This window comes from Lissotriton vulgaris, chromosome 3_2 (genome assembly GCF_964263255.1).
Source record: "Lissotriton vulgaris chromosome 3_2, aLisVul1.2, whole genome shotgun sequence".
Taxonomy (NCBI): Eukaryota; Metazoa; Chordata; class Amphibia; order Caudata; family Salamandridae; genus Lissotriton; species Lissotriton vulgaris.
Genome location: NC_141690.1, coordinates 292,097,510 through 292,121,636, shown reverse-complemented (window position 1 = coordinate 292,121,636; position 24,127 = coordinate 292,097,510). Strand labels below are relative to the sequence as shown.

Sequence of the window (24,127 nt, the reverse complement as noted above, 5' to 3'; positions counted from 1 at the left end):
ATCCATGCCCTTGTCATATGTTAATAGCTGTGTGGGATGGTTTACTTTACTGAGTATGGTAATTTTTTCCCTAGTCTGACACATTGGAACGAGTACTAGTTCTTATGGCTTGACATAGAATGTGTATTTCCAGCATAGGGTTTCCCCTGGTGCCCCCGCAGGCCGAGAGCCATTTGGCTGGTTGTTTCTGAGCTCTTGCATGCAGGCACACAAGGGAGTGAGAGGAGGGAATTGGTCTCAGGTAGAGAGAGATAATATCCTACAGTTCAATTAGTCGGGATATTACCAGTATTTCCAGGCCTGCAATGTTACTGAGGACAAACCAATACCCTTGTCAGTGGTGGACTTATGGCCCCTTTCTGTGTCCAGGGGGCAGGAGACAAAGAGGTGGGGGAGGGCAGATGCAATGCTACCTATAATTTGAGAGTAAAGAGAAGTCTACCCCTGATCCCGCCGTGTAATGTTTATTTTGTTTGTGTGCACCATGGTTATGTTTGGCTCCCTGAAGGGTGGTCGTGGAGGTGCTATTTTTCTTACCTTCTGCCACCCGTGTTTATAGCTCCTTCCAATTATCATAAGGATCATCGTTTGCCACGAAGAGAGGCCCGTGTACCCCGGATTAAGAGAATGATTAACACAGATGACATTTATCAGATAGACTCCACTTTGCAGCAGTTCAAGGATGAAGGGCATCGTACCCATTTGGGGCCCTATAGCCAATAGTCTAAATACTAGACGGCTTACGAGGGTGGCAGAAGGAGCCATTAATACGACTGCAGGGATACTGACCAACATCACAGTAGAAGTCCAGGCTACGAGACTTGTTGCTCTTCAAAATTGTATGGTTTTAGACGTTATACTGGCTGACTGGGGTGGGGCCTGCCGCGTCATCTGTAGTAGCTGTTGTGTAAACATCCCTGACCATGCCCCACTGTATACACTGCCATACAGAAGCTGCATAATATAGCATCAGAAATACACAAAGATAATGGCTCCTGGTCATTCACAGGATGGTTATGGGGTGGATTTGACACTTGGGGGTGGAAGATCCCTACTTTCCTCATTGCTAAAGCTGGTGTGATTCTGACTTGTTGCCTGTGTATACACTGTCTCCCTACTTGTTGTGCATCACTGTTCAAGCCGCATCCCAAGCCTCCGCGGAGAGATTCTTATGCCAGAGTAATGATGATGCAAGGTATCCAGGATCTATTAAACGTAGATGAAGGGATCTTTCAATACTGATTGCAGGTGTGCATATTATCTATTTCTCTCAGTTCTAGAATTGTTATTCGACTTGTGCTCCGTCACTCTGATTTTTATTTTCCTTTCAGAGTGACGGAGCACAAGTCGAATATTCGCACACACAACATGAAATCATCGATTGCTGCCCATTTCCATGAAGAACATCACAATATATCTCAATTAAAGTTTTGCATACTGGAATGCGTGGACAAGAAAGAAGGAAGAGATAACAATAAGTATCTATTACAACGTGAAAATGTTTGGATCCAAAGACTTTGTTCTAGTAAACCTAATGGTCTTAATGATCGTATTGAACTGGCATGCTATCTTTAATGAGCTATAATGAACTGGTATATATATCCTTGGAATGATTTGTGAATTCTATTACTGTTTATTACTTTGTCTTTATTGTTTCAAAATCATATAGCTTTATCGGTCACTACACACATACGACATTCTTTTTTTACCGTTTATTCACTTTCAATTTTTGGGATGATTTTTTCTATATTCGCTAGCCTAATCTGTATTTGTGGCTTTGAATTTGCTATTTAACACGTTATTTTTGTTACCATTATTCTTTGGACTATGGTGAATAGGGTTTGGTATTCGAGGAGCATCGGTCGGGTTACCGGCACTTAGTCTTTTCTTCCTTGCCATGATGACTCACGGATCACATGATCGGGCTATAAACCAATGACACCCAGTGGGCTAAGTAACACGGAAGCACGAGCGGCTTCCCGTTTTGTTTGGGGAACCTTACGAGTGAATTGAGATTACGGTTTTTGAATGAGAACTCTGGTTGAAAAGCAGGTTAGTCGGAGTAATTCGGAATACTTGGTTGCCGAATTATGCGATATTTGGTTATTCGATCGTTTACCTCTTTTCATTTTTATGTTCAATTCAGAAAAGGTGTTTGTTGGAAGACACCAATGGATTTCATGTAAGTGTTTAGATTGTGGATGTAGATTCACTCAGCATGAGTTCACTGCACTCATAATAACACTGCGCCGATGACATGTTTTTTACACTCCGTACACGTGTGACCAACACTTGGGCATCATGTTTTATTTGAATTATGTACAGTTATTACTATTTTTTGTTTCATAATACACTTCAATTTCTGATTTTCTAGTGCTACTTTCTGAAGAAGGGCCTCATCATGCACGAAATGCATAGGAGTTAACATAGCAATGTTATCAAATTATTGAAAGCGATACTAAGAGCAATGAACTATTGAATGAAACCAATTCATAAAAGAGGAATGAAATAAAGAATGATTGAGTAAAGAGGAAACTGAGTGGAATCCTCATTTTTTCTAAATAGAGGAGACATACTAGTGTGCCCATGGGGATGCAACTAATGGGTCATTAGAAGCACATCTTTATGTTATTACAGACGTCACTGGACGGAGGACGCCACCCAAGGAGCACCTTAAAATATTTGATTTAACTTTTTGGAACTTACTGAAACTTTCATTTGTAATAGGGCTGTGCACCTGAAACTAACTATTTTCAACATTTCAAATCTAACAGACCCTCCTTTTATTTCCATAATACACATGATTAAAATGCCCTATTTGCTATGTTCAAACCCCTATACTCGTAACGTTAGCATGCTTGGTGCCATCTTTATTAACGCCATGTTGTTTTGTAATAGAGACCGAGTGTCTTTCTCATAAATGCTTGCCTCTGCAGAAAGGCTTCCCTGTTACTCCTGCTTGTACTTCTCAAGGTTGAAGCTATGCCATATTAATGAATGTACTATTCATTTTTCCATACCTTTACCGTTAGATACACTCGTTCCCACAGCTTTACATGGTAGAGAGCTGCCGAACAGCCTTGGGACTGAGATAGCTTGTTCCCTGTCCAAGTGGCACTGCCCATCTTATGTGCCTTCTTTGTTCACTGTGGCCTGAGCATGGAAAATTACGGTTTGGGCGGGACCCTGGAGGTGTTAGAATTGTATAATTTGTGTTACCGTGGGGAGGGAGCTCAGGCCCCTTGGCAGTCATCTCAGGAGACTGGTCAGACTGGGCTCCGCTGCAGCATATTAACAAAAAACTAACTGGTTTGTATTCTCTACTGTCTGACCTACTCTTCATTTATTGGGAAGGCATAGAGGTGGTCATAAGTGACCCGAATTGGGCCATTCCTTCATTGGCAAGTCACTTGGATTCACCCTGAACACCAATTTCACCCTCAAGGAATAAACTGTTGAAAAACAATGATGGCCAGGTACCAGCTTTCTCTTCTGAAGTGTGGAAAAACCAACAACCTAGCAGGCATTTAGAACCAATGCACCCAGGATCTTGAACATCCCAGGTAGCAGGCCTTTAGAACCGAAGCACCCAGGATTCTGAACATCACAGGTAGCAGGCCTTGAAAACCGATGCACCAGGATCTTGAACATCCCACACCCATAAAGACTAGCCAAAGCGGCTCCAGTTTAGAAAAGAGTTGAAGACCTGCCTGCCTGTTTAGCTGGTCTTTAACCCTGTACAGTGCTTTGCTGCCTTTTGGCGATGCTCCCACTCTAGAAATACCACATACATGCAGACATACATATCAATAATGTATGTAAGAGACGATCCAGGTTAAGCCAAGAATTCGCCTATGTGAAAATACTGGAAAATTTGACAATTAAATTTGGCTCTAGTGGCCAAAGTGAGGGGAATGTTAGTATTTTGTGAAATATAGAGGACACTTCCAGAAGGAACTGCAAATAATCACAACCATTTGGTTTTGATCTTGGTGGTCGACAACTTCCATATGGTGCTGTCCAATTAACATATCGGTGCTTGTACATGGATAGAATAAGTTGCAACCACCCAGAGCATGGATTAGTGGGAATCAAGAGATCTTCCAAGCTTCCATAAAGTTTTCTTTCATTTTAACTCATTGCAGAATTAGTTTTCTAAAATGCCCCTGATCATCAATCCGCATTAGTAATTAGTATTGCTGATCTGGTTGATAATTATCATCCCTTTTTTTTTATAAAACCAACGGCAAGATATACCAATAGCTGGTCCCAAAATACCAGCTGCAAATCCCAAGCAGTATTTTTTGACCAGTAAATATTTTTAAGAACTGGTCTATTTGCCAATATGTTGGTTCTTAAAAACCCGAATTGTAATGGGTCGCAAACTGAACTGCCTCATGAATATTAAAGAAGTAGATTGCAGATTGCGCCTCGCTACGATTGGAGGCCATCATAGGGATGGTGACTTAGTTGGGTCAGTAGATCACCATATCTGTGATTGCTTTTAAATAAACCGGTTGCATTTAAAAAAAGGTTTGCTTTTTTAAGTTTGTGGATGAGTTGGCAGTGCTCCCTAGCACCACTGGCTATTCTTCTGTAGGGACACCTATAGCATTTCCAACTCCTTAAATGGTATTAGTAGATCTGAAAAACCATCCACAGCTGAGCGCCTGTCGCTGTAAAGATGCTCAGTAGAGCTTTCCCAGGACTCTATGACGCTAGAAGTACAACCGTGACGTGGATCTCGGTACCAAGAGGAATGACCGCTGTATGAACAGCAGCTCATGCCTGCATTGAATAATAGGGCTTTGATACCAGGGTGGAGGTTACAGCCTCTGGCAGCAGCTGTCTAAATCGGATTTGTCTTTAAAAGAAGAAACCTGTATACTGTGGCAAGAGTAAACTCCAGAAGGAGTAAGGCAGGGCTGTGACAGGTTTGCTGTGGAGTGGTAATTAGATGGCTCATCTCGTCAAGGTTGAATGTTTTGGGCAAGGGGCAGATCTTGTGATGCGTCATGGAAAAGGGGAAGAGACATGCAGGAAGAGAGGTGACGCCCATTGGGCTAAGTCCGCGCACATATAAGAACCGGTTCATTCATTCATTCATGATGGTTATAAAGCCCTAGAGAGTCAGGTGTTCGGGAAAGATGGTGGACTGAAGGCATCAAAGTGGGAGGTTACATTTGAGGGTAGAATGGAAGTCCAGCATTGTTCTTCTAGGGTTTGAATGACTTCCAAGACTGGTTATGTCTAAATAAAATATTCTTTAATGTCGACTGATTTCCTTACAGTGTGACAAGGAGTATTGTGAGAGGGTTGCCGCAGTGTTTGACATCTTGGAATAATTTCATGTTAGGTTAAAAGCGGCTTCTAAATTGTAACAGGCGGTGAAGGAAGTAATGTTCTGCCTACAGGTGCTACATGGTATTTTGAAGCGAATCATGGACCACTGCCTACGCCTAAAATATGCTTTTGACAACATCCACAAAGAGGAAGGGTGTATCCTTTGAGCCCTTCCCCGTTTCTAAATCGGTTCCCACCTCCTTTGGGTTGTCGGTAACCGGTCAGATATTTTCCATCCATACAGAGATTGGCCGTCCTTCACTGCTACGAAGACGCGGAGGGAGTCTAAGGTGGGCTGCCTGCTCAGAGTGATCTAAAACCGGTACGAGGTGCAACCGGGCCTTCAACGTACATTTCCATTCAAAAGGTTTTCGAGAGTAACAAATTTTCCATCATTAACATGCACCCGATACCGGACGGAATCGCAAATGGGAGAGGATGCCACAAACACGCCCCTTTCAATTTGCAAATCGTTATCTACTCAGAACCCTAATTTGCAATTTGGTAACATACTACCGAACGACAATTTAGGTTTGTACATACCCAAATGCTATTTTCCAGTCACCAAGGCTCAGATTATGGGAATCGGAGCCTTTGAGACCACACAATAGCTTCATACAGAACGGCCTCTAGTTATGCGTTAGATAGTCAGATGATGCATTTTACAATAAAACTGTGTCTTGTTTAAATTACTATGGAAAATATAGTTGAAATCTGTTTAAATATGTACTTTATAATAGGACTCTGGATCTGGGTGCATGCTTGTATTAAAGGTATTTAAAGTAGTATCAGAGAGTGCACATTCCTAAGTTGTTTGAACTAAAATTATTATATTTTAACTATGTCATTCTTTTAATATGATGTATTCCCTTTTGTTTGCTATCTTAAATATTGTTTCATGAAGGTTTATATGAACTTTTAAGTCTGCATAAATGTACATTTGATTTTGAATTGGTACCGTTCTTAGATTTGTTTTTTAAACAAAGAAAATTAATTGACAAAGTTTCCCACAGCTACAACCCTTCTTCCCTTGCGCCTGAGACATATCGACTTGTGTAAAGAGATAAATGCAAACTTTGTAGACTTGCAATTCCCTCAACTAGATCTTTTGAACCATATCATTTCTTTGTCGGGACAAATGAAGTTTTTAGCACATGCAGAGAAGGGCTCCTGGCTCCAGGGAGGGCCATTTGCTGAAGGACAGGATTAGAAGAATCAGACGTTTCACAGGTGGAAATGGCCTTTATTAGTGTTTCCTACTTCCATTAAGACCATTTCAAGATTCCTCAGTAACCGTTCACATTCACAGAATAAAAATAACTTAAGACAAAGTGGCTACCACAAAAATATTACACAACATACCACAACATTATCAAACAGTACATAGTTTTTGCAAGACAACCTCAATACAAACTAATAGCATGCTTTTTCTTTCTATCTGGTTTCCAAACAAAATGCTTCAACACAACAGGCTTTACTAATCCATCTAGGAAGCACTGTCCCCACTAAAACTAATCTGTTCACTGATCCCTTGACGACAAGGCTCCTGCAGGCGCTGTTCATGAAGAAGCATGTACATCTTTTGTTGATAGGCCTCTTGTCTGGTGTCCGTCTACCTGCCCGATGAAGACCCCAAAGTTGCTGTGCTCCATGCTACAGTCCTATGATCTGGATCTTGCACGTAAATTAGTAATTATGTATGGGATACAGTGTTCAAAGTAAAGATCAAAATATCTGAAGGCACCAAAGTGTTCTGTGACCATGTAGTGTCAACATCGCAGGCTGAATGGGATTACCGGCTGCCAGTTTGCCAGGTCCATGTACACATCACTAGTTCCGACCAGGATTTTACCATGCACACTTGAACTCCTGGTTTTTAAAAAGTAATTGAAAGGACTGCAGTGGGATAAACCTGACAACAAGCCACAGAAAGCACAAAAACCTGGGCAGGAAGAACCACTAACCCATGGACCACCAAAACCTGAGTAGTCTGCACTGCTAGGACTTTCGGCTACCGGGCACTCCTGAGTGGTATAAGGCATGACCGTTGCATGTTGAGGGGCCAGGGTGAGGCAAAGCGAGCTGTTCAAATGGGGCTATTAATTCTCTCCTTGAAGACCTCTCCTTTGAGGAGCCGAGGACTGCACTGTAAACTGTTCGATTCCTGCTTTCTGCTCAAAGCCATGGCCACACCCAAGCGGTGAGAGGCTGAGGATGTCTTCATGGAACTGCCTGTGGCCTGTCACTGTTGCTCACAGTGACTTCTCGGCATTTGTCATCGTTATCTGTACATATTCGGTCCTCTAATCCACGCTGACAGGAAGACTGCAAGCAGCGGAATCAGGTACCACGCCTCACACAAGCAGCAGACTCAGGTGCCACGCCTCACACGAGCAACAGGAATCAGATGCCACGCCTCACACAAGCAGCAGACTCAGGTTCCACGGCTCACACAAGCAGCAGAACCAGGTGCAACGCCTCACACAAGCAGCAGACTCGGGTGCCACGGCTCACAAAAGCTGCAGAACCAGGTGCTACGCCTCACACAGGCAGCAGAATCAGGTGCCATGCCTCACACAGGCAGCAGAATCGGGTGCCACGGCTTACACAAGCAGCAGAACCAGGTACCACGCCTCACACAAGCAGCAGAACCAGGTGCCATGCCTCACACAGGCAGCAGAATCAGGTGCCACGGCTTACACAAGCAGCAGAACCAGGTACCACGCCTCACACAAGCAGCAGAACCAGGTGCCATGCCTCACTCAAGCAGCAGAATCAGGTGCCACGGCTCACACAAGGAGCAGAATCAGGTGCCATGCCTCACACAAGCAGCAGAACCAGGTGCCATGCCTCACACAAGCAGCAGAACCAGGTGCAACGCCTCACACAAGCAGCAGAATCAGGTGCCACGGCTCACAAAAGCAGCAGACTCAGGTTCCACACCTCACACAAGCAGCAGAACCAGGTGCCATGCCTCACTCAAGCAGCAGAATCAGCTGCCACGGCTCACACAAGCAGCAGACTCAGGTTCCACACCTCACACAAGCAGCAGAACCAGGTGCCACACCTCACACAAGCAGCATAATCAGGTGCCACGGCTCACACAAGCACCAGAACCAGGTGCCACGGCTCACACAAGGAGCAGAATCAGGTGCCATGCCTCACACAAGCAGCAGAACCAGGTGCCATGCCTCACACAAGCAGCAGAACCAGGTGCAACGCCTCACACAAGCAGCAGAATCAGGTGCCACGGCTCACACAAGCAGCAGACTCAGGTTCCACACCTCACACAAGCAGCAGAACCAGGTGCCATGCCTCACTCAAGCAGCAGAATCAGGTGCCACGGCTCACACAAGGAGCAGAATCAGGTGCCATGCCTCACACAAGCAGCAGAACCAGGTGCCATGCCTCACTCAAGCAGCAGAATCAGGCGCCACGGCTCACACAAGGAGCAGAATCAGGTGCCATGCCTCACACAAGCAGCAGAATCAGGTGCCACGGCTCACACAAGCAGCAGACTCAGGTTCCACACCTCACACAAGCAGCAGAACCAGGTGCCATGCCTCACTCAAGCAGCAGAATCAGGTGCCACGGCTCACACAAGGAGCAGAATCAGGTGCCATGCCTCACACAAGCAGCAGAATCAGGTGCCACGGCTCACACAAGCAGCAGAACCAGGTGCCACGGCTCACACAAGCAGCAGAACCAGGTGCCATGCCTCACACAAGCAGCAGACTCAGGTTCCACACCTCACACAAGCAGCAGAACCAGGTGCCATGCCTCACTCAAGCAGCAGAATCAGGTGCCACGGCTCACACAAGCAGCAGAACCAGGTGCCATGCCTCACACAAGCAGCATAATCAGGTGCCACACCTCACACAAGCAGCAGAACCCCAGGTGCCATGCCTCACACAAGCAGCAGACTCAGGTTCCACACCTCACACAAGCAGCAGAACCAGGTGCCATGCCTCACTCAAGCAGCAGAATCAGGTGCCACGGCTCACACAAGCAGCAGAACCAGGTGCCATGCCTCACACAAGCAGCATAATCAGGTGCCACACCTCACACAAGCAGCAGAACCCCAGGTGCCATACCTCACACAAGCACCAGAATCAGGTGCCACACCTCACACAAGCAGCAGAACCAGGTGCCACACCTCACACAAGCACCAGAATCAGGTGCCACACCTCACACAAGCAGCAGACTCCGGTGCCACACCTCACACAAGCAGCAGAACCAGGTGCCATGCCTCACTCAAGCAGCAGAATCAGGTGCCACGGCTCACACAAGGAGCAGAATCAGGTGCCACACGTCACACAGTTCCACACTCCCAATACAACATCACTAGTTAGCAGCTAGGCACCTACAGATTCATTTTTCTTATTACAATCACCTTTTGCTGCCAGAAAGGGCTTGTAATATGAAAATAATTGGCAGCTTTTTAAAGACCAATTGTACTTTCCAATGCATTACAAGTGACAACATCTATTACAGACACACCACGAGAACTCTGTCTGTTATGTGCCTAAATAAATGTCTCCCATCATAATGTTATAGGGAAGATGGTCAGTCACCAGAATGCCTGCAGGAGACGGCCATTGGGGATGTTAGGGAGGGCTGGGTACAAGCAGCACCATGAAGGCATGCCTGTTTGGGCGGCACAAAGTGGCCTAAATCCTGGGAACAAACCTGCAGGTTATCTGGAAGAACCAAGCAGGATTAACAATTAAGGACCCTGAACTAAGCTAGTACCTTAGAAGCAAGGCAACCTCTAGCAGAAGTGGCAGAGAACAGAAAATAACGAGCAGCTAATAATGGATGTACTGAGGATTGGGCATTGAATATAGGTCATAAGCAAAGTACAAAACAAAATCAGCATCCAAGAATGAACGAACACAGGGTCAAGTGCAAAAAGGTGCTCTGAATCAAAAAATGAACTTAAGGATGAACCTGGATGAAAAGCCAGACAGACTGACCTGATCTTCAGGCGTAAAATAGAGCTCAGAAGCAAAACAAGAACTACAGATGATAAGGAGAGAACCGAGACTCTGACATGAGATGAGGTAAAGGCTCCAACTTTGAAAAGGAATGGATCAAACTAGACGCCAAGAATGAAGAAACATGGGCTGAGGCAAAAGGAGAGCTTGGAATCAAATGATAAGACGGCAAAAATAAGAGCATCTCGGCTCAGGCAGCACATGGCGCTCTGAAGCACAAGATGAAATTAGACAGTGAAACTAAAATATGACTTTATAATGCGCTTCACATGCAACATTAGAGAAATGCAATGAACCAAAAAAAGGGATCATTAGAGTCCGGATACTAAGAAGCAGTCACTTGGTACAAAAATATGTCTACCGATGAGCAGTGCAGTGTATTTAGAAGATTGCGAGCCTGTCTAATATTTTTCAGGATAGAGCTCCAAAGTCTAGTGGGAAACCACGTTGAGGACGGTGTAAAGTCCGACAGTGGAACATTAAGCAAGTCGGACAAACGGAGGCTGCAAGAATGGGTCAAGGATACTCAGGAGAATGCTCATGAACCTGGGGCCATTGCTGCTGCTTGCTAGCGATTGGCGCAGTCGGTCGCTGATGGGAACGGATCAATCGGTTCTTCCCAACCGGGAGAAAGGGGCTAGAGTGAATGAAGTTTACTATAAAAATGATCACTATTGGACTCCCCAGAGATCCCCAGGACATCAATCCCATTCAAGAGCTACAGATATTCCCCCGCCTAAACATCTACTGACAATGAATATTGTACAAAAGGAACGCATGCGATCACCCACATCCTACTTCAACAGATGGTGTTTGTGACTCCCTAATCCATGGCCTCCGAGCAGAGTGCCGGATCCACATTTACTTTAGATGAAGGAAAGGAATCCCGCTCTCTGATGCCATCATGAAGTGAAGCTCGCCAAATCCCTGGCTAAGGCACAGCTTTACCATTGTCAACTGCGTACATATGGGCTGCACAAATATATCAATGTAGATCTTGTCAGTTAACATTATTCCCTTTTTCCCATTTACCACGTAAGTCGGTCTCAATGCCCTTGATGCAAAGAGAACAACCATAGCCAGCCGAAGAGAGGCCGGCATTCCTAGGGAATGGAACATCCAGAACTAGGATGTAAGGAAGCTTGAAGTGAGGACAATCATATTGGTTCCATGAATAGAAGGTAAAAACCAGAAGGTTCTCACTCATGTCTAGCCAGTTAGACTCTCTACCACTACAACTAGAGGGAACTGAAGGAAAAGGAAGACGCTGTATCAGATCATGTCAGATTAACCCTGTTTCCCATGGTCATCGCGAAATCCCACAAACAAAGAAGGCTCACCATGCATGCAACTCTTATTCACAAATGTCCTCACTTCTCACAACTCTTAGATGTTATGTAGATAGTCAACCAAGAAACACACACACAGTGGCAGGATTCCTAGAATATGTCAGAGCATAAAAGGTAAAGTAGAGTAAACCACCTTGTGCACACCATGGCTTCCTGGACACCTGGGCATCTTGCACTCAAGAGGTGCTGTGCACAGCTCAGTGCCTAGTGACGGGCTCGGGCGAGCAGTAGGATGAGGCTGCAGTGCTGAGGATGCTTGGGCTCAGAAGATCCACAGTTCATGAGGCCTTTCCTCTCGGACGGGACCTTCATAATTGTGAATGTTGAGAAGTTCAGAAAAATGCTGTATGACCTTTTTTTTCATGAAGCTGGCGTCTTACATGTTGTATGTGTGTTGTAGTGTCGACCCCTGTTTTATGGTTTCTCAGGTATTGTGATATACTCTACAATACAGGTGAATTTATTCAGATTTATGTATGCTTCTTCCATGTCTCTGTTCTAACAGAACTGCCTTCTGTTTCAGGATTCTTCTTTTTTGTGTTCAAAGTGCTGAACTGGGGTCTAGCCAGGACGGACAACCCGAGGAAGCTCATCCCACATGTAATGGAAAGACGAGAAGTCTCTCGCTCTGGATTTCTGTTTGCAGTTAGCATTCATTCCTTTGCAAGAGTCATGAATGACATCAACAGTGGACCAAACTGTAGAAATAATGTTCTACAATCCTATTTTCTCAAGTTAATCACATTCTCTCTACACTAACATCATTTAAACAAAGAAAAGTTCTAGTGTGTCTTCTATTTCACATTTGCAAACAGTATATATTGGGGCTGAAAAAGAATCTTCAAATGTTTGTTGCCATTATTTCTACTTGCTGGTCCCACCTTCTCTCATTTTGTTTGTATTACCTTCTTTACACAATTTACTTTCTGCCACTAAGTTGTTGAGATCATTTTCAACAAGTCTGGTTCTCAAAACAGCTGCATTTTTCAATCTTCCCTAGATTTAGTTTTAACTATTCAAGTAGCTGGCAAAGAGGTGTCCCACCTACACAACAATTAATGTACATCTTTACAGCTGTGGCCATTGCACAACATTTCTTTTAGCCAAGCTTTGAAGTGTTTCGTTTCACCCAACAACTCTTACTACATTGTATACAATCTCTCTGCCATGAGTAGTTCATAGCTAATAAAAAGTGCAATAATGTCTAATATCGGCTAATAGACAAAGACATGTTTTTCACATTAACCTTGAAGGACTATAGTGAGCAGTTCATTTTTCAGACATAATTAGACTCTCATAATTACCTTTGTATTATATTTTTCCAACAATATAATCAACCTTGTTCTAGTTGCAATTCATTCCATTGTTAAGGTGAACTCTAATTGTGACTCGTTTTCGTCCCCTCATATTGTTTCTGACGTTTGTATTTCAGTTCATAATGTATGCAGTTTATTTTTAGACGTGAAATGCTCAGGACTGGTGCATTTGCATACAAGGGTACAGTAGGGTTTCCGGTTAGTAATCATCTTCATATTAATTCACATTTGTTTACAGCTTTTTGCATTTATGTAAAATGATAATGGAAGACAACTCCAGCACATCCTTCAGTTCAGACTCTTTCAAGCTGAGGGTCATTTGAGGTTTCCTTTAGATTCCTTAAACGTCAACGTGGGCCGCTCCATCCCCGTGGTACTGGGCATGCTGCGGTTACTGTCATTCCTGATCCAGTCTTCATTACGTCATCCCTTGTGCGCCGTCCCTCGGTGATGATGTCACTCAAACTCAAGTGATGACAGCAGTGGACTTCTTAGCTCGCGGCATGTCTTTGTTGGTGTCTGATCATGATCGTGGACTGGATGAACCCTTTTCCACAAACGCCACATGTGAATGGCTTTTCTCCTGTGTGTATTCGCTTGTGTATACCCAACTGCTGAGACTGGCTGAACTGTTTGCCACAATCACAACATGTGTGCGGCTTCTCACCAGTGTGTTGACGTTTGTGTACATTTAGAGCACCTTTGTCAATAAATCCCTTCCCGCATTCTGGACACGTGTGAGGTTTCTCTCCTGTGTGTATTCGCTTGTGTCTTGCCAGAGCTGACGATACAGTGAAACTCTTCCCACATTCAAGACAAGGATATGGCCTATCTCCAGTGTGTGTTCGCTTGTGTTTGACTAGGGTACCCGCGCGATTAAAGCCCTTCCCACACACATTACATGCATACGGTCTTTCTCCGGTGTGTGTTTTCATGTGCCTCATGAGTATTGATGTCTGAGTGAAAGTCTTTTCACAATAACTACATATGTATGGTTTTTCCCCCGTATGTAAACGTTGATGTAGGACAAGCGACTGTGACAGTCTGAACTTCTTTCCACATTCATCACAAGAAAAGGGTTTCTCACCCGTGTGCAACAGTTGGTGTGAAATAAGGGTTGCTGAATGACTGAACGTTTTCCCACACACACTGCATATATGCAGAATCTTCCCCTTGTGTGATGTTTGATGTTTCATAAATGCAGTTGAATGAATGAAGCCCTTCCCACACTCTAAACATTTGTATGGTTTCTCTCCTGTGTGTAGACGTTCATGTCTCATCAGTGCAGAGGACTGATGAAAACGTTTCCCACACTCGCTGCATGCATAAGGCTTTTCACTAGTATGTTTTCTTTGGTGTATACTTAACCCTTCTGGTTGACTAAACCTCTTTCCACACTCACAACAAATGTATGGTTTCTCCCTGGAGTGTATTTTTTGGTGGGAGAGTAAGGCAGTGGATTTACAGAAACTCTTTCCACATTCACTACATTTAAAAGGTTTCTCTCTTGTGTGTACAATGCGGTGTAGGCGAAGCGTATGTGGTTTACTGCAAATCATCCCACAGTCACTACACATGTATGTTTTGTCTTGCAAATTTAGCTGCTGCTGAGCTATCTCGCTAAAACAATTTACATGGACTTGCAGATGTTTACGGAGATGTGCTGTTCGACCAAATGTTTTCCCACATTCAATGCATACAAATGGTTTTTCTCCAGTGTGAACTGTGCGGTGCTTCATTAAATCCGATGACTGGATGAAACCCTTCCCACAGTCTTCACATTTAAATGGTCGCACGCCTGAGTGTGTGAACTGGTGTCTGAAGAGAGTGGATGTGTGGGTGAAACTCTCTCCACATTCTTCGCATTTATAGGGCCGTTCACCAGTGTGAGTTTGCTGATGCCTGATGAGGTCAGAAGACACGCTGCAACTCTTTCCACATTCATTACATGTGTAAGGTTTATCACCTATGTGCAGTTGTTGGTGCCGGATCAGATGTGCTGAGCGCAGGAAAGACTTGTCACATTCCGAACACTGAAATGGTTTCTCTCTCCTATGCATCTCCTGGTGCTTCAGAAGGGATGCCGAAGAGCTGAAAGAGTCCCCGCATCTGGTGCACACATACATGTTTCCACCTTTGCCTGTCAGCGGTGCCTGAACAGCGTCTAAAGCAGTTTCCTCATTCATTTTGTTAAGTTTATCTGTCCAACATCCACTTTCTTCACTTTGGCAAAAGGATTCCACAATCAAGAAATGTTCATCGTGGGTCTCGGTCTACTTGTTGGTTTGAATTTAGATATCAGATACTTTGTTAAACACACAAGGTGTCAATGTAGTATTGAAGTGCCAGGGACAACAAAGCAGCAAATTCTTCTCACCCTCACCGTTCATCACCAAAGTCCATCTATACTGGCTATATGGAGAGGAGTGAAAGGTTTTTAACCACTCAAGGTCACTGTTACAAACTACCCCTGGGCAGTTTCTTCATTTTTTAAAGCCTTCACCACTGTGCTCCAAATGGTTTTGAGAATTGAGGTTTTCCACTGTGCTTCTCCAAAATATAATTTTTCGTTTTGCTTCCTAAGAAAAACAACCACAATTTTTTTCTTCTTCATGTAGTCCTCAGGATCGGTCATTGTCTTCATATTTCTCCGCAGTTTGTTACACTGAAACACATATCAGATATGTTAATTAGTAAAACAGCTTTAGATCACATTCCTAATTTACCTATTACCAGTGTATTCCCATAACTAATGTCCCGCAATAAATTTCCACACCATGCTCTGATACGCATCACTATTTTCTTTTCAAGAACTCAGCATTGACTCAGACGCACTTCACTTAGGCCACCCCACAAAAAAATCGACTTGCTATTTCCACTCATGTTACATTAAGGAAGCTTTTGTACCAGCTTTTGTTGACGCCAATCTTTTCTCTAGAAGTTATGCAGATATTCTCCTGACCCTGCACTCACTATATTTATCGAAACTCTGCATTCAGTTATATTAGTCACTGTGCACTGACACAAGCACACTGCTCACCCTGCACTGACACAAGCACACTGCTCACCCCGCACGGACACAAGCACAGTGCTCACCCTGCACTGACACAAGAACACTGCTCACCCCGCACGGACACAAGCACACTGCTCACCCTGTACAAGCACACTGCTCACCCTGTACATACACAAGCACACTGCTCACCCTGCACTGACACAAGCACACTGCTCACCCCGCACGGACACAAGCACAGTGCTCACCCTGCACTGACACAAGAACACTGCTCACCGGCACGGACACAAGCACACTGCTCACCCTGTACAAGCACACTGCTCACCCTGTACATACACAAGCACACTGCTCACCCTGCACTGACTCAAGCACACTGCTCATCCTGCATGGACACAAGCATACTGCTCACCCTGCATAGACACAAGCACACTGCTCACCGACACAAGCACACTGCTCACTGGCACTGACACAAGCACACTGCTCACCGGCACTGACACAAGCACACTGCTCACCGGCACTGACACAAGCACACTGCTCACCGGCACTGACACAAGCACACTGCTCACCGGCACTGACACAAGCACACTGCTCACCCTGCACTGACACAAGCACACTGCTCACCGGCACTGACACAAGCACACTGCTCACTGGCACTGACACAAGCACACTGCTCACCCTGCACGGACACAAGAACACTGCTCACCCTGCATGGACACAAGCACACTGCTCACCGTTACTGACACAAGCACCCTGCTCAACCGCACGGACACAAGCACACTGCTCACCAGCACTGACACAAGCACACTGCTCACCGGCACTGACACAAGCACACTGCTCACCCTGCATGGACACAAGCACACTGCTCACCCTGCATGGACACAAGCATACTGCTGACCCTGCATACACACAAGCACACTGCTGACCCTGCACTGACACAAGCACACTGCTCACCCTGCACTGACACAAGCACACTGCTCACCCTGAACTGACACAAGCACACTGTTCACCGGCACTGACACAAGCACACTGCTCACCCTGCATAGACACAAGCACACTACTGACCCTGCACTGACACAAGCACACTGCTCACCGGCACTGACACAAGCACACTGCTCACCCTGCATAGACACAAGCACACTGCTCACCCTGCATAGACACAAGCACACTGCTCACCCTGCACTGACACAAGCACAATGCTCACCGGCACTGACACAAGCACACTGCTCACCGGCACTGACATAAGCACACTGCTCACCCTGCACGGACACAAGAACACTGCTCACCCTGCATGGACACAAGCACACTGCTCACCGTTACTGACACAAGCACACTGCTCAACCGCACTGACACAAGCACACTGCTCACCATGCACTGACACAAGCACACTGCTCACCCTGAACTGACACAAGCACACTGCTCACCGTTACTGACACAAGAACACTGCTCACCCTGCATGGACACAAGCACACTGCTCACCGGCACTGACAGAAGCACACTGCTCACCCTGAAGTGACACAAGCACACTGCTCACCCTGAAGTGACACAAGCACACTGCTCACCCTGCACTGACACAAGCACACTGCTCACCGGCACTGACACAAGCACACTGTCACCGGCACTGACACAAGCACACTGCTCACCCTGAAGTGACACAAGAACACTGCTCACCCTGCATGGACACAAGCACACTGCTCACCAGCACTGCCACAAGCACACTGCTGATCCTGCATGGACACAAGCACACTGCTCACCCTGCATGGACACAAGCACACTGCTCACCGTTACTGACACAAGCACACTGCTCACCCTGCACTGACACAAGCACACTGCTGACCCTGCATGGACACAAGCACACTGCTGACCCTGCATGGACACAAGCACACTGCTGACCCTGCATGGACACAAGCACACTGCTCACCCTGCACTGATACAAGCACACTGCTCACCCTGCACGGACACAAGCACACTGCTCACCCTGCACGGACGCAAGCACACTGCTCACCCTGCACGGACACAAGCACACTGCTAACCCTGCACAGACACAAGCACACTGCTCACCCTGCACAGACACAAGCACACTGCTCACCCTGCACTGACACAAGCACACTGCTCACCCTGCACTGACACAAGCACACTGCTCACCCTGCACTGACACAAGCACACTGCTCACCCTGCATTGACACAAGCACACTGCTCACCCTGCACTGACACAAGCACACTGCTCACCCTGCACTGACACAAGCACACTGCTCACCCTGCACTGACACAATCACACTGTTCACCGGCACTGACACAGGCACACTGATCACCGGCACTGACACAAACACACTGCTCACCGGCACTGACACAAGCACACTGCTCACCCTGCACTGACACAAGCACACTGCTCACCCTGCACTGACACAAGCACACTGCTCACCCTGCACAGACACAAGCACACTGCTGTTAGAGGGGGGAGGTCTCTGGGGGACAGAGGTAAGTACTCCTGGCCACCCTGGGACCGCTCTCCTCTTGGAACGTTACCGAGCACTAGAGTCAGGCCTCCCTGAGGGGAGGATTACACATTTATGGTCATGTACCCAGGGACACCAGCACACTACAAAGGGACACCACACTAATAGATTATAGACAACAAGTTCTTTATATAGGGCTTTGCATCAGGTCAGGAAGTTATACACTGGGGTTAGGAATTAGCTTTCTTTCTTCGATGGTCGGGCCTTTTGGGAGGAATAAGTGGGAGGTTTCGGGGGACCTCTCGAGGTACTCACAGTCTTTCCAGGGCAGTCTTTAACACGGCTCTCAATCCTCTAGCCACGGGGGGATGATGAAAGGTTCGCAGAGGCGGGAGATTGTATGTATGTTTGTATCGCATACTTTTATAGCGCAAGCTGTCACCCAGAGGGTATCCTGGCGCTTTGACTCTACCTGGCTATATGAGGTCACAGAATTTACACCGCCCTTGGGAAGAGATAAGACTTCAACCCTTTCTTGAAGGAGCTAAGTTCATTCAAACTCCTCAGGAACAGGGGAAGAGAGTTCCAGAGTTTTGCAGCAGTAAAACCAAAGGAGCGGCCGCCCATCCGTATCCTCTGAATTCTAGGGACTGCCACCAGACATGCAGAGGAAGACCGTAAAGGTCTAGCTGCCGAGTACCAGGAAAAGAGCTCTTGCAGTAAGACAGGCCCCTGTCCGTGAAGAGCCCTAAACACAATACATGACGCCTTAAAACAGATACCCTGGTGAATTGGTAGCCAGTGCAGATCTTTTAGCGCTAGAGAGGAGGAGGCCGAGTGCATCCGAGAGAGGGCAAGCTTAGCTGCCATATTCTGCAAGCGCTGCAACTTCCTGATCAAAGTGCCTGGGGCACCCAGAAGTGGTGTGTTGAGTAATCAAGCCTGCTAAGAATGATACTGCGCACCACCTCCGGTCTAGCCGGTGTCGGAAGCAAGGGAAGGATCTTACGCAATGTACGTGGTAACATCATACATGTCGCAATCATTTTTATTTACAAAGGCGTCAAGCTGAAGATTTGGGCCAAACATAACGCCCAGATTGCGAGCAGCATCCGCTGCCACAACTGTGCCCAAGAAGGAAACTGGCCAGAAACCCGTCGGCAAAGGGCGAGGGGTACGGTCCGTGGAGCAATACAACACCTCCGTTTTGGATCCATTGAACTGGAGGAATTGTGTTTCAACCAGTCCGCAGTGGCCGTCATGCAGCGATGGAAAGTTTCCTTAGAAATGGCATCTCTGCCTTCAAAGGAAAAAATTAGCTGCGTGTCGTCGGCATAATTGATGACCGAGATGCCAAAGGATTTGATCAGTCTAATCAAAGGATGGAGATATAGATTAAATAAGATGGGGCTGATTGCAGACCCCTGGAGCACCCCTTGTCCTACCCTTCTAGTACCAGATCTAAAAGGCGGCAAGGCCACCACCTGATGCCTGTTATGAAGATAGGAAGTTAGCCAGTCCCGGGCTCGACCAGTCTACTGATCAATGTGGCATGGTTGACCGTGTCGAACACGGCCGACATGTCGAGCAGCACTAAGAAGGCTGCCCGACCAGTGTCGACCCGCGAACGAAGATCGTCCAGGACAACCACCAGCGTGGATTCGGTGCCTTGGGCTGGCCGGAAGCCGAACTGAGCCACATTCAGGCAGGTGTTAGCCTCTATAAAACTGGACAGGGATTTGGTGACAAATTTCTCCATGATCTTAACGGGGAATGGGAGCAACGAAATTGGCCTATAATTCACTGGACAGGTGGGGTCCAATGTGGCCTTCTTCAAGAGGGGGGAGACCACAGCGAGTTTCCAGCTTTCAGGGACAGGGGCAGTGCTAAATGACTGGCAACAGATGGAATACAAAGGGGGAAAGAATTCCTCGCGGAACACTTTTCAGAACTTATGGGGCAGCGGGTCCATCTGAGAGCCTGAGGACACCCCATTGGCCAGAGTACAAAAGTCCTCATAAGAGGGAAAGATAAAACTGTCCAATGGCGAATACTCTCAAGCTTCCCCAGGAGCACCCGAAGTAGACAGACGCTGACTCTATCAGGGACTGAGGACCGGGAGTACAGGAATCCAACTGGGAACAGGGAGTCCCAGCCTCGGACAGGCCACTCAGAATGGTGGCGATCTTGTCCTCAAATGCTGAAGCCAAGGAATCACACAAAATCTGGGAGGCCGGGATGTTATTATTGGTCGCACACACCGGATGGGAAAGATCATTGACGATTTTGAACAAAGTCTGTGATTTATTAGCTGCTTAAACCAGCATATCCTCAAGATACTTGGCTTTAGCACACTTAATCTGAGCTTTAAAGCCTAAAAGTGACTGTTTGAACCGGGCTCTATCTAGCTCTGAGTAATGCTTCCTCCATGTTCTTTCCGCCTGTCTGCACAGCAGTTTCAACTGGAGAAGGTCTTTGGAATACCAAGGAGTAGCGTGCCTAGGCCTATCTTTCGCTTTCCGCAGGGGGACTATCTTATCCAGCGATTCTGTAATTATTTGACAGAGGCTCCGGTACCTCTCCTCTACCCCTTCCCCCAATCTAAACCCACCTGGTAGTAACGCTGGGAGGGTAGAGTTTTTCAGGAGTCTAGATCACTGCCTACTAAATTTAGTAGTACCTAAACCACTATCTTTAGAGGAAACAGCTGGAAGAAGTAGGGAGAAAAGGACGAGGGAGTGATCGGTCCAACCCTGGGTAATTATATCCCGGATCTTAACCGGGGTATCATCCGCAAAGACCAAGTCTAAGGTATGTCCCTTCAGGTGAGTTTGAGAGAGCACCAGTTGCTCGAGATGTATATTGCTGCAGGCCTGACAAAGATCATAATAGGCTGTGTCTGCGGGCCCGTTGGGCCAAAGATTGAAATCGCCCAGAACTATAAGCCTGGCATGGAAATTTGAAAGATTATAAATAAGGTCTATCAAATCAAGAGAGGCTAACACAGCACCACTGGGTGGTCTATAGCATAGCAGACCCGAGTATAAGGCTCCCTTCTGATTTTCTAGAGAGAATCCCATGAGTTCAAACCCCTGAACCTCTTTAACCTCAAGCTGGGATATATCCAGCGTTTCCACGCGTAAGGCTCTCAATCCTCAAGCTGCGCGTGCGTGGATCTCTCCCGGGGGTAATGTCTCAATGTCTGGGCTGCTCTTGTGTCTTAGTAGGGGCTCCGCGGGCCCGACGTGTGTTCCTCACCCCGAAGTTCCGGTAGAAATGCAGAGCCACTTACCCCTGTCTGATGGGCACTCCGGGGCCGGTTCCGCTCCCCCTCTGGTCACTTATGCCGTTTGGCCCCGCAGACGCAAATCGGGCCTTTCGGGCCTCGGTACACACGGGCTCGGCACTCTTTGTACTTTGGTGCGAGTCGCACCCGGAGTTCTGCTGCCTCTTAGCCTGCGCCTCAGTTTGTGTCACACCGCGGGCTCGGTGTGATCCTTCGAGCCGCAGGACACTCGCAATCTGCCCACCACGTACCACGAGGCATACAGTACTGGGTGTGAGGCGTATCCTGGTGCGCGATGGTCCTTCTAGCGCTTCCAGGTACACGGCGTCCAGCTCCAGCGGCGGGGCGCACTTGGGCAGGCGGTGGGTCCTCCGGCACCTCCCAGTACGGGGCGTACAGTGCTGGGTGCGAGGCGTACCCTGAAGCGCGGTGGTCCTTCTAGCGCTTCCAGCTACGCGGCGTCCTGCTCCAGAGGCACCACAAGGCTCGAGCCACGACCCAGTCAGCTGGGCTCGAGTCGGGGGCAACGATGCATCCTCACGGGGGACAAGAGCCGCGACTACGTCTGCAGGGCTCCAAGGGGACCAGTCAGCGTCCCGTAGGGTCCGGAGAGCCGCGACTAGTCAGCTGGGCTCGGTGGGTTCTTGGCGGGAGGGCGACATCCTTGTTGTATCCTTTACCCAGGATAGCTTGAATCCAAAGTGAGCAAGGGACCCACGTCTGTATTGTTTTTGGCATTTGTCACCCCGGGTGGTACGGGTATGCCCAGACGTGGGTCCCTTGCTCTCCAAGCTATCCTGGGTAAACAGAGGTGAAACCCCGAAACCGGTCCTAGGATGCTTGGTTCCAGTCCAGGGAGGACCTGGTTTGGCAGTTTCGGCTGGACTATTCCCATGAGGCACAGGGTCAAGACTGATTTGCATATGGCTGGGTTCAAACTGGAATGTCATGGTGAGCAAAAAAACGATGGATATAGGCCCAGGTCTCTGTACTGGGGTGAATGTATGACAATGTTCTGCATTGTGTCCATCAACTGTTGTTTTTGCGATTTAATAAGCTGGCCTGCACACAGGTGAGCTACTTAGACGTAGCTAGAGAGCTGCAGTAGCTCACAAGCCACTGGTTGGAGATCACTGCTCTACACTGACAAGCACACTGCTGATCCTCAGTTACACAAGCTCACTGCTCACCCTGCACCGACACACGCACTCTGCTCTTCGTCTCGCACCCAGGCACACTGCTCACCCTGCACTGGCACAAGCACATCGTCTCTCACACAGGCACTCTGCCCTCATAGAGATTATTTCCTAATCATGCACACACAATATACAACAAAACTCTACATTAGAGCACATTGCGTATCCTACATTCACAAATCATACCACTCATCCCACACTTACAGGCAGTTTATTCATTCTGCACTCACACACTGCTCAAACTCCATTGTATAACTATATTTTGAGCCCTCGCCAAGTGCTGCTTCGGACCTCAAATAGTACAACCCCAGGGCTCGAAAAATCCAAAAAATGGTTTTAGTCCTGCAGGAGTAGTACCTTAAAAAATGTCCTCGGCCTAACTGCAACCTACTTGACCTCAGTCTCTGCAAGCGGAGCAAATGTGACAAGAAACAAGATTTAAAGACATCTTTATTGCTCATTAACTTTGTTAAAAACAAAAACCATTACACCAATGACATTTATAATAGTACTACTGCATACTTATATAAACACATAAAATCATTAGTAGAATTTTTACACGGCTGGTCTAAAACATACTACTATACATCAATTATTTAAAATTTCGTTTAAAATTGAGATTTGGGGGTTCTTGTCTTCATGACTGTCTATTGCGATCTCCACTGAGTTTTTTTTTCAAAACCAGTTTTATTAGAGGTTCAAGCAAGTGCAGGCACAGCCCTCCACAGTCAGGAGGGGACTGTCATCAATAATCATAACAAAAGCAAAAGTAGGGCTTAGCATCAAACCTCTCCTATGAGGAATTTCTTATCAAAAAAGAAAGGGAACATACAGCCACCCACCACCCCCCAGCACGACCCCCAACTCCCAGCTACATCCCACCCCTTATCCCTCCCTAGCCCTGTGCACGTGATCACTAAGCATCCAGGTCAAAAGATGTACATAGATAGGGCCGGCCACCGGCCTAAGGCGTAGGGTCCACGTCGTGAGGTAATGCATCATCCATGTCCACAGGGGGATCGAGGGGGAGGCCCCTGTAGTCCGCCCACCTTTTCCAAATTTTAAAATGTTTGCGGGGGCATCCCCGAGCCTCGAAAACAGGCTGTTCCAATCCCATGGCAAAATCCAGGCCCGCCTTCCAGGCTCCCAGAGGAGGGGCGCGCTCACTTTACCAGGC

The 24,127-nt window shown here is 46.9% G+C and overlaps 1 protein-coding gene across 1 annotated transcript in view; it reads right to left on the bottom strand.

Moving 5' to 3' along the window:
* Positions 1 to 10,169: 10,169 nt before the first annotated feature.
* Positions 10,170 to 24,127, bottom strand: part of LOC147725731 (uncharacterized) — a 58,110-nt gene continuing 44,152 nt past the window's right edge. Inside the window, exon 2 of the mRNA XM_086964419.1 lies at positions 10,170 to 15,670. Coding sequence (XP_086820545.1) covers positions 13,497 to 15,191 — 1,695 coding nt within the window. The 5' untranslated portion in view covers positions 15,192 to 15,670 and the 3' untranslated portion in view covers positions 10,170 to 13,496. The remainder of the gene's footprint in view (positions 15,671 to 24,127) is intronic.